Genomic DNA, 12,351 nt, shown 5'->3' on the forward strand with positions numbered 1-12,351 from the left:
AAACCATGGGTGAGGGAGGCTTCGGGACAGAGTATGCTTTTGGGTCCTTCTAACAAGGCTGTCGGGGGTCTTGATTTATCGGTGGCTCACACTTTGGTGCGGGCTGACAGGGATCCGTTTGTGATGGTTTTGAACGCGGGGTCGCGACCAGCTGTCATCCCGCAGGGCACCGTGCTGGCTCACGCGGCGCAGGTTCCTGGGGATGATGGGTTGGTTGCGCAGGTGGGCTCGAGCCCCGCGCGGAACGTTGAGCCAAGGGAAGACCTTGAGTGGGTCCATTCGTTATGTGCCGCCTCGGACGATTTGTCGGCGGCGCAGTTGGGTGCGCTGCGCGAGTTGCTCATTGAATTCTCTGATGTATTCAGTAAACATAAGTATGACATTGGGTGCACGGATTTGTTGCACCATCACATTGAAACGGGCGATGCGGCGCCGGTCAGGCTAAATCCCTTCCGACTGAGTCCCGTGGAGAAGGAACATGTTCAGTCGGCTGTTAACGATATGCTAGAAGCCGATATTATTTCACCCTCCTCTAGCCCGTGGGGAGCGCCTATTGTGCTGGTTAAGAAGCAGGACGGGTCCCTGCGATTCTGCGTTGATTTCCGTCGCCTGAATAAGATCTCTGTGGCTGACGCGTATCCGCTCCCCAGGATGGATGAGTCCCTCGATGCATTGTCTGGTGCGCGATATTTTTCGACTCTTGATTTGTTATCGGGGTTTTGGCAGTTGCCGCTCGACGAAGAGTCGAAACCTAAGACAGCATTTCGGACTCCAGGGGGGCTGTTCCAGTTTAACCGGTTACCCATGGGACTTCACTCCTCTCCAGCGACGTTTCAGCGACTTATGGAGCTGGTTTTGTCGGGCTTGCAGTGGGATACATGCTTGATTTATATGGACGATGTCATTGTTTTCAGTAAAACGTTTGAGGAACACCTCCGGCGATTGAGAGGGGTGTTCTTGCGAATGCGATCGGCTAAGTTGAAATTTAAACCGGCCAAATGTCACCTCCTTCGTAGGTCCGTTAGATACTTGGGTCACATTGTCGATTCTTCGGGGATCTCCACCGATCCCGCGAAGACGGATTGTGTCGGTTCGTGGCCGACGCCTACGTCCGTTTCCGACGTGCGTAGTTTCATCGGGTTTGCTTCTTATTATCGGCGGTTCGTTGAGCACTTCGCCACTATTGCAAAACCCTTGCACGCTCTAACGGCGAAGGGAGTGAAGTTCAAATGGGGACCGGAGGAGGAGGCCGCGTTTCGCTCCCTCCGGGACGCCTTGGTGGGTGCCCCACCCTTGTGTTATCCCGATTTTGCCAGTCCCTTTTTGCTGGACACGGATGCTAGCAACACGGGCATTGGGGGGGTGCTATCCCAAGTCGTTGGGGGTGTCGAAAGAGTCGTCGCCTACGGTAGTAGGGTGTTGTCTCCGGCGGAGCAGCGCTACTGTGTCACCCGTCGCGAGCTGCTTGCCATTGTTTTTTTTGTGCAGCAGTTTAGGCCATATCTGTATGGTCGTCACTTTACAGTCCGAACGGACCACGCGGCGCTACAGTATTCATTGAGGGTCGCCCAGCCCTCGGGCCAGTTGTCGCGTTGGTTGGAAGTCCTCCAGGACTATCAGTTTACGACTACGTACCGTAAGGGGTTGCGACACACGAATGCCGATTGCTTGTCGCGGTTGTTGCCTTGTGATGAATGCGCGTGTTTGTCGGGATCGGCGCGCTGTAAACCGACGCTTGCGGGGGAGATGGGGGCACTGGCTGCGACAGCGGGCGCACCGAGTGGGGATGATTCCACTGCCTCTCAGGGTCGGGACTCGCTGCTCTCGCTGTCGCTCAGCGAATGGGGCCGCCTCCAGATGGCGGACAGCTCGCTGCTAGCATTGCGCCGCAAGGTTGGGGGTCCCGAGGGGGACCAGGAGCGTACCGGCTCCTATGTACTTGAGCGGGGCGTGTTATTGAAATGGGACCGTTTGTCCCGGCGGAACGCACTCGTGGTGCCTTCCGCTGTGAGGGGGAGGGTTGTCTTGGCGGCACACGAACGCCTCTTGCACTTGGGAGTTAACAAGACGCTTGCCCTGCTTCAGCGTGACTATTACTGGCCGGGGATGGGAAGTGATGTGGTGCATATTCTGAAGGGGTGCGTTGAGTGCGCCAGGCGTAAACCACCGGCCGTGGCAGCTAATCCACCGCTGCAATCTATTCAGGTCTCGCGTACCAACGAGCTCGTTGCACTCGATATTTTGGGGCCCTTCCCAGTCACGCCGAGAGGGAATAAATATTTGTTAGTGGGGGTCGAATACTTTACCCGATGGCCTATGGCGTGGCCTCTCGCTAACCAGTCGGCAGCGGCTGTGACGGATGCCTTCGTCCAGGGCTATGTCCTGGACAAGGGGGCTCCCGAACGCCTGCTGACCGACCAAGGTAAAAATTTTTCGAGTAAATTGTTGCAAGAGGTGTGCGATCTGTTGGGTACCAAGAAGGTGCGTACCTCCCCGTACCACCCGCAGACTGACGGGATGGTGGAGAGACTCCACAAAACCTTGACTTCCATGCTGTGCCAGCAGGTGTGCGAGGCACATGTAGATTGGGACCTGCAGGTCCCGGGAGTCCTTGCCGCGTATAGAATGGCCCCCCATGCAGCTACGGGGTTTTCCCCATTCTATTTGATGTACGGTCGGGAAGCTGACCCGCCAATAGAAACGCAACTTGGCCTGTCCGCTCCACGAACTAATTCTAATTTGGCAGAACATATTAAGTTTAATATTCATAAGCTGACAGAGGCGAGGGAGGCCGCACGGCTTAATTCGCGGGCTCGCCAAATTGCTAATGAACGGTTGCGGGCACGGAAGGTGTCCATGCACGAATGGAAACCAGGTGACAGGGCCTGGCTGCATTGCCCTCAGGCACCCTTGGCTACGTCGCCTAAATTGTTGAGACCGTGGAGGGGACCCGTGGAGGTCGTGCGCGTTGCACGGCCCCAGTGCGTTCAGATAAAGTGGGGAAAGCGCCGGTGGTACGTTCACCCCTCCCGACTGAAACCGTTCTCGCCTCCATATGGCCTCCCCTTGTGTCGTGATGGCCGGGCGTGTGACGTGACCGGCGACCCAGAGGGGGAAATGTCTCTGCCTGATCCACACGTATTGTCGCCTGATCTGCTCCCAGGTGTCTCGGAACTGACAGCTGCCGATCACCGGCGGCCGGATCTCCGCGGCGGGGCCGGCCCTTTCAGGCCCGTTCCGCGCCGTCTGGAGCGGCCGGAACCGCCGGACGGTCGTCAGTGTCCCGCCCCATACGATGGACCAGCCAGACGGACTCGCGCCAGGTCGTGCTACTTTGCATGACCTGCCTCGTGAGGAGTCGGGGCAGTCGGAGCGCCTCGTCACTGCGTGTAGTCGCAGGGACGTGGGGCGCGTTCGTTTCGAATTTGCTCGTATCGTGTTATTGTTGACTTTTCGCGTTCATTGTCAATCTGTACATAGTTATTCTTGTTGTTGTTGTTGTTGTGTTATGTTACGGGGCACACTCGGGGGGTTATGGGGTTTTTTTTTGTTGGTTGTCGTTTTATCGTCGTGGTTGGTTGTTGTTAGCAGCCGGGCCGGCTGCGAGCTATGTGGGAGGGGGTGATGTAGTGGTGATACGCGCTGGGTGTGTATGTCGTGTGCCAGCGCGTATGTGCGGGTGTGTGTGTGGTGACGCGCGCTGACGGGGAGGAGCAGGCGTCAGTGCGCGGGTGGGGGTAGTGCTGCTGATTGGCTGTGTGCCGGTGACGCGCCCAGAGGGAGTGATCGGGTAGCAGCGCGGTGTGATTGGTCGGAGAGTGGAAACACGCGCTGAGCGGAACCGGATCGTGGGGATAGCGCGTGGGGATTGGGTAACGGAGGAGCGGTGCCGACGTTGAGGTCCGCATCCGCTCCGTCTCCCGGGAAGAAGGGGTATATAAGGTGATGCACAGAGGAGCAAGGGGCAGAAGTGGAACCATCTAAGAATGAAGACGAAGGTGTAGAGATAGAGCCCGGAGAGGAGAGAAATGGAGAGTAGAAGGGAGTAAGGTATAGTGTGTAGCCAGCGAGAGAGAAAGGTCTACACGAGCTGAGTAAGGTATAGTGTGTAGCCAGCGAGAGAGAAAGGTCTACACGAGCTGAGTAAGGTATAGTGTGTAGCCAGCGAGAGAGAAAGGTCTACACGAGCTGAGTAATGTATAGTGTGTAGCCAGCGAGATAGAACGGTCTACACGAGCTGAGTAATGTATAGTGTGTAGCCAGCGAGATAGAACGGTCTACACGAGCTGAGTAATGTATAGTGTGTAGCCAGCGAGATAGAACGGTCTACACGAGCTGAGTAATGTATAGTGTGTAGCCAGCGAGATAGAACGGTCTACACGAGCTGAGTAATGTGTAGTGTGTAGCCAGCGAGAGAGAACGGTCTGCACGAGCCGAGTATGCATACGGTGTAGCCAGCGAGAGAGAACGGTCTGCACGAGCCGAGTATGCATACGGTGTAGCCAGCGAGAGAGAGGCAAAGTCTACACGAGGCGAGAGAGGAGAGTGTAGCAGAGGCGCAGAGTCTACACGAGGCGAGAGAGGAGTGTAGCCGAGGCGCGGAGTCTACACGAGGCACAGAGAGCCGGCAGCACAGAATCCTGAGTCAAGAGAAGTGCGGTGTGAAGAAGAGAGGTCACGCGTTGTGTTGTTACAAGTCAAGATTTAATAAAAGAAGTGTGTTCCCGTCAAGGAGTTTCCTGCCGTCATTTTCCAATACTTCACATGTTGACCAGCGAGTAGATGAGCAGCAGTAGGTATCCCGTGGGGATGCAGATAAAATACATGAAGCCGTGCACGATGCAGAAGAACTCGCGTGGGTGCAGCACCGCGGTGATGAGGTAGATGCCCGCAAGCGTGATGAAGAAGATGCAGCTGGGCGTGAGGATGCCGTTCTTGATGAGGTCGCCGATCAAAGCGAGCAGCGTGCCCGTCATGAGAAACATGTAGACCACGGTGAGTACCATGGCCACCTTAAACAAAAAAAAATGTATTTACTTTACCAGTGTAAGGTCCACTGAGGTATACAGCTCTTTTCAGAAGCCACCTGGCCCAAATGATAGCTCAACGAAGTGGCTTATCACGTGGAAATGTATAGCAGCAGCCAAAAACTCGAAACGCAGATTAAACGTGCAGGGAAGACAGAAGAACACACAGACTCCAAATATACAACAGGCGTTAGGGTCGGGATTAAACCCACGACCTCCTGTATACCAGACGAGGGAGTTAACATCTCGCCATCGCAGCAGCGCTGCAGGACGATGGAGGAGACATTAGCCATCATCATCACCATCGTCCTCTGTGTACAATCACCACCACTTATTGGAAGTTGCTTTGTATTTCGATTTAAAGCTTTCGTGACTGCAGGGATTCATCTTCTTGGTTCTTTCGGTAAAGTCACGTAGAAGGGAAGTAATACAATAATAAAAATAAAACATAAAATAATTCTCACGACGTTTCGGCCACAACGCAAGAAGCCGTCCTCAGGTGAAGAATGAAACACCACCAAGCTTGAGCGTATATTTAAGCTGGGTTGGAGGGGGGGAGGTGGGAAGAAGAGCGCCTAGACAAAATAATTTGCATATCAAGAGGGATTTAGCATATGAAAATGCGTAGGAGGTGGGCGGGGGGGTTTCAATTTAATATTATGCCCGTGCATTATGCAGGATTAGCAGCATCAAAGGGAGGGGGAAGGGGGGTAGCATTAAAAGGAATGTTAATAGTATTTAGCTGCAATTGCTAAACAACCACGTAAAAAAACTAAAGTATAAACTACATAAACAACTAAAGTATAAACTACATGGCATCATCAGTATACTTACTATACTCTACAATAAGCTGAGTTACTAACAGTAAGTAATACATTACAATTCTACGTCGTAAAAATTATATAATATGCTTCCATCTAAACTTTGTTCTCTTACATCACACGAGTCTACACCGTACTATATACTGCCATAGACAAACCCAACATTAAATTAGATACTGTATTGCTATAAACCACCCTATACCTTATACATTTCGTCTCTAAAACCAAGCAAATCATTTCTGATTCAACCGCATTAATTGATCAGACCAAACAGTTCTCGTTGAAACCTTCTGCAGCCAGGCCACCAAGATTATACAGCTTGCCAAAGATACATAAAGAAGATACACCTCTTCATCCCATTAGCTCTACTATCAACTCCCACACCTATAAATTGGCTCGTTTTTTGTCTGAAATCCTACGGCCTTTCACTGGAAAAACCACCTCTGCGGTACTAAACTCTACTGACCTGGTATCGACAATCAAGGGGATTGCCCTGTCCCCAGACGACCTGCTTGTCAGTTTTGATGTGGTTTCCTTATTCACCAAAGTTCCTGTACCTGACACCATCGCACTCATTGAAGACTTGGTTCATCAAAGACTGAATGCTGGGGTACCCCCCCTGGTGAGACACTGCTTAACCAATACATACTTCACCTGAAATGGAACTTTCTACAAGCAAACTGAGGGCACCCCAATGGGCTCCCCCCTATATCCGGTTGTAGCCAACATCTTCATGGAGAAATTTGATACTGACGCCATCCAGACTGCCACTCTACGCTCGACCTTATGGAAGAGGTACGTAGACGACACTTTTGTCATCTGGCCACATGGCCGGCCTGCTCTAGACCAATTTCTCGACCACATCAATTCCATACACCCAGCCATCAGATTCACCATGGAAGTCGAAAAAGATGGCAAGCTACCCTTTTTGGATGTCCTAATTAAAAGGAGACCTGATGGTTCAATGAGCCACTCTCTCTACAGGAAAGCCACCCATACGGATGCTTACCTAAAACCGGATTCCCACCACCATCCATCCCAGAAGAATTCCCTCATCAAGACTCTATACCATAGAGCCCAATGCATCTCCGACCAGGAACACATTGCCAGTGAACTCAAACACGTACGCCAAGCTCTTAAGGCTAATGGTTACTCCGACTACACAATCCGCAAATCCATCACTCCAACCATCAAGAAGGATCCTGTTGAGGAGCCTTTCAAGACCATCACCTTACCCTACATTGCTGGGGTCACAAAAAAGATCTCCAAAATCCTGATTAAACACAAGATCCAGGTCCGATTCAACACAGTACATAAAATCCGTGATCTGGTCATAAAAGATGTAGTTCCAGACATACAGTACCCTGGCATCTACAAACTAAGTTGCCTCTGTGGTAGCAGTTACATTGGAGAAACCAAACGACATGTCTCGGACCGCATCGGTGAACATAAAGCAGACCTGAAACACGGTAGGACAAACACCTCAGCCGTGGCAGACCACTGTTACAACTCAGTGGGCTCACATGACATTGACTTCTCCAAGACAGAGGTTCTCTGCAAGCCATCTGGCTATCATGAGAGATTCGTTCATGAGGCGATTCACATATACAAACACAGAGACAATTTCAACCGAGAAGATGGATTCTGGCTTAGCAATCATTGGAAGGACGTAATAAACCATTTCGGATCTTAACTGATTGTGTTCACGTTAACGGTGACTTTTAGACCACGTTCCACTCACTGGCATTGTATTCTCCACAGGGAATGGATTCTTTGCTCCGCTGCAAGTTTCCCTCCACGACTCACCCATTGACACGACGGTCAATGGTACAGTGTATAATAACAAATAGTATAACATTTATATGCTTAATACAACGTACAAAGTAATATATAGTATCTTAATTGTATAGTAAACATATACCAGTGTGATACACATTAGGGTGGGTAGAATAATACATAGTGTTATATTAAAATGTATAAGGTAAAGGGTGGTTTATAGCAATACAGTATATAATTTAATGTTGGGTTTGTCTATGGCAGTATATAGTACGGTGTAGATTCGTGTGATGTAAGAGAACAAAGTTTAGATGGAAGCATATTATATAATTTTTACGACGTAGAATTGTAATGTATTACTTACTGTTAGTAACTCAGCTTATTGTAGAGTATAGTAAGTATACTGATGATGCTATGTAGTTTATACTTTAGTTGTTTATGTAGTTTATACTTTAGTTTTTTTACGTGGTTGTTTAGCAATTGCAGCTACATACTATTAACATTCCTTTCCTTTGTTAATGCTACCCCCCTTCCCCCTCCCTTTGATGCTGCTAATCCTGCATAATGCACGGGCATAATATTAAATTGAAACCCCCCCGCCCACCTCCTACGCATTTTCATATGCTAAATCCCTCTTGATATGCAAATTATTTTGTCTAGGCGCTCTTCTTCCCATCTCCCCCCCTCCAACCCAGCTTAAATATACGCTCAAGCTTGGTGGTGTTTCATTCTTCACCTGAGGACGGCTGCTTGCGTTGTGGCCGAAACGTCGTGAGAATTATTTTATTATGTTTTATTTGTATTATTTTATTACTTCCCTTCTACGTGACTTTACCGAAAGAACCAAGAAGATGCTTTGTATTGATCCAGGATATGATAAGGATTGTAGACTCGACATATTGGTCATTACCAAAAACCTGGATATATGATGATGTAATTAAGCATGAGGCTGCACCTAATGGATATGCTATTGTACATCGACAGTGTCACGGGAAGCCTGGCACCAGCTGCCCACTTGGTGATGGGATCGCACTGTTTCGCCATGAAGAAATCTGTGTGAAAGCCCTAAGTGACTCTTTAACAATCGTGTCATTCAAGCTGCTGCTTATGACAATAACGAACATCAAGCGGGGGCTTACAATCGCTGTCGTCTACGACCATCGTCTTCACCGCTGTCAGAATAATTTTCCTAGCTTTCTGGTCTGGTAGATTGTGGGTCACTTGGCTATCGCTACATCATCTGTGGTGAAATGAACTGTGCCGGACTGACTGGTTCTTGTAGGAAAATCAACAGTGATTTCGCCGAGATGTTCAACAGTCAGTTTAACCCAGCACGTCAGCGGCACAATACGTCGCTCGGAAAATATACTAGATTACATTTTCACATTTAGAGATGTCGTAACTTTGACCGAAGTTCTTACCGATAACATGGCTATTCGGATCGCAGTCTTGTGACGTGCAAAGTGGCATTACCGATTATTCGCCCACCCATCATAAAGATATCATAGAGAGACTGGAAAGGACTGGACCACGATGCTTTCCCTCAGAAGATCCGGTCATCATCGGCGCATCTGAATACTGCATCAACGGTCGATTAATTTGCAGCTCAATTAAAAAATGACATTACCACTGTTGTTGATGAACTCGTGTCCATCCATTAAAGCACTAAGAGAACGGGGAAAGCGCAAAGTGACTTACTGTCACTGGAGGCGATCGCTGCAAAACAGATACGGAGGTGGCTGGGGTATCTTTGGAATAAAACTGTTTTTCAAACTGTCACACTCGCTTACAGAGCCGCCTGCAGATCTGCAAACCAGCTCATTATTGAGTCTCGCACATCATTCTATGGTCTGCGCATCAATGAGTCGGTTCGCGACCCCGTGTTTTGTGGCGCGTTGTGAAGGGTCTGTTGCACTCCAACCCCATCAACCAGTCAACCCGGTCTGTGCACAGTACTTGTGACATTTTTCGCCAATAAAGTGATTATTAATATGGCAGTTTCAAACTTGCTCTCAACGCATTCTCCCTCTCTGTCATCTGAGTTTGATCAACCTGAAACCAATGGAAAACTCGAGACCCTGGCACCATCGTCGGTAGCAGAGGTGTCAATGTTCCTTGCACAGCTGCCAAATAAGACATTGCCACTCGACTACATTCCGATATTGATTCTCAATTTATGCTTGGTCGTACTTGTGCTGACAATTGTCCACCTGGCAAATATTTAAATAAGTGAGGACTGTTTCCGAGACCATTGCAAAATGGCACCGCTCCTGAAAAAAGTTGGCTTGAGCCAGTGACCACCCAGACTATCACCCGATCTGAAACCTGAATATGATTTCCAAGGTCATAGAGTGCCTGTGTCTGAAGCGGTTACTTCCGACGTCACTGCGATGAGCAAATTCAACCCGTTGTAGTCGGCATACGAACAATTCCACAGCCCTGAAAATACTACTAGAGGTCAGTGTTGATCTCTAAAAGATCATGGATGACTGGTGCATCGCAGCATTGGTTGGCCTCGATCTCTCAGCCACCTTCGACACCATTGACCATGAGATACTCATTGAGCAGATAGGGTCAAGGTTCGCTGCATCGGGTATGGAACTAGAGTAGATTGAGTCATACCTGTATGGTGGATTACAGTTCGTCAAGCTGGGTGACAAAAAGTCATCTCCTATGCCGTGCCTAGTCAGCGTACCACAGGGGTCCATCCTCGGGCCCTCCCAATTTTCAATATATGTCTCTCCGATCGCTGATATTATCTCATCGCGTAACATGAAGTTCTATAAATATTCCGATGACTCACAATTGTACACTGCAATGAAGAGAGCCTCAGCAACCTCGAAGATTGCATGCGAGCAGTGCACGTGTGGTTTGCAAGAAATGAAATTGTGGGAAAATCAGATGTGGCAGTCACAGACTCCAGGATTCAGTTTTCGATTAATCTAAATAGCCTCAGCATCGTACTCAGAATATGTCGTGTGATCACCACGTGCAAAATGTAATCAAGTCCTGTAATTTTCATATCAGGCCTCTACGACACATTCGACCACTATTGAGGCGTGACATAACCACCATGGTGACGTGTAGCATAGTTTCGATTTAAAGCTTTCGTGACTGCAGGGATTCATCTTCTTGGTTCTTTCGGTAAAGTCACGTAGAAGGGAAGTAATAAAATAATAAAAATAAAACATAATAAAACAATTCTCACGACGTTTCGGCCACAACGCAAGCAGCCGTCCTCAGGCGAAGAATGAGAACATTATCAAGCTAGGAGCTTATATAGGTGTAGCGAGGAGGAGCGCCTTAACAAAAGAATGTGCATATGAAGAGGAATTTAGCATACCAATGGGCAATGAGTAGGAGGTGGGCGGAGGGGTTTCAAAGTCTCATTATGCCCATGCATTATGCAGGATCAACAGCACCACGGGGGGGCGCAAGGAACAGCGTTAATAAAGGAAAGGAATGTTAATGATATGTAGCTGCATTTACCAAACAACCACGTAGAAAACCAAAGTAAAAACTACATAAAAAACTAAAATATAAACTGATACTTACTATACTCTACAATAAGCTGAATTACTAACAACAAATAATAAATTACAATTCTACGTCGTAAGAAGTATATAATATACTTCCATCTAAACTTTATTCTCTTAGCATATACAGTACTATATACTGCCATAGATAAACCCAACATAAAATTATATACTGTATTGCTGTAAACCACCCTATACTTTATACATTTTAATATAACACTATGTATTATTCAACTCACCCTAATGTGTATCGAAATGGTTTATTACGTCCTTCCAATGATTGCTAAGCCTGAATCCATCTTCTCGGTTAAAATTGTCTCTGTGTTTGTATATGTGGATCGCCTCATGAACGAATCTCTCATGATAGCCAGATGGCTTGCAGAGAACCTCCGTCTTGGAGAAGTCAATGTCATGTGAGCCCACTGAGTTGTAACAGTGGTCTGCCACGGCTGAGGTGTTTGTCCTACCGTGTTTTAGATCAGCTTTATGTTCACGAATGCGGTCTGAGACGTGTCGTTTGGTTTCCCCAATGTAACTGCTACCACAGAGGCAACTTAGTTTGTAGACGCCAGGGTACTGTATGTCTGGAATCACATCTTTTACAGACGGTACCAGATCACGGATTTTATGTACTGTGTTGAATCGGACCTGGATCTTGTGTTTAATCAGGATTTTGGAGATCTTTTTTGTGACCCCAGCAATGTAGGGTAAGGTGATGGTCTTGAAAGGCTCCTCAACAGGATCTTTCTTGATGGTTGGAGTGATGGCTTTGCGGATTGTGTAGTCGGAGTAACCATTAGCCTTAAGAGCTTGGCGTACGTGTTTGAGTTCACTGGAAATGTGTTCATGGTCGGAGATGCATTGGGCTCTATGATATAGAGTCTTGATGAGGGAATTCTTCTGGGATGGATGGTGGTGGGAATCCGGTTTTAGATAAGCATCCGTGTGGGTGGCTTTCCTGTAGACAGAGTGGCTCATTGAACCATCAGGTCTCCTTTTGATTAGGACATCCAAAAAGGGTAGCTTGCCATCATTTTCGACTTCCATGGTGAATCTGATGGCTGGGTGTATGGAATTGATGTGGCCGAGAAATTGGTCTAGAGCAGGCCGGCCATGTGGCCAGATGACAAAAGTGTCGTCTACGTACCTCTTCCATAAGGTCGGGCGTAGAGTGGCAGTCTGGATGGCGTC

General features: G+C 48.4%; 1 protein-coding gene across 1 annotated transcript in view; it reads right to left on the minus strand.

Annotated features, from left to right (window-relative positions):
* LOC144947422 (chitin synthase chs-2-like) overlaps nucleotides 1-12,351 on the minus strand; it is a 52,260-nt gene that overhangs the window by 12,033 nt on the left and 27,876 nt on the right. The window contains exon 7 of the mRNA XM_078876671.1: nucleotides 4,767-5,012. Within this exon, the coding sequence (XP_078732797.1) occupies nucleotides 4,767-5,012 (246 nt within the window). The remainder of the gene's footprint in view (nucleotides 1-4,766; nucleotides 5,013-12,351) is intronic.

Source organism: Lampetra fluviatilis, chromosome 45 (assembly GCF_964198595.1).
Source record: "Lampetra fluviatilis chromosome 45, kcLamFluv1.1, whole genome shotgun sequence".
Taxonomy (NCBI): Eukaryota; Metazoa; Chordata; class Hyperoartia; order Petromyzontiformes; family Petromyzontidae; genus Lampetra; species Lampetra fluviatilis.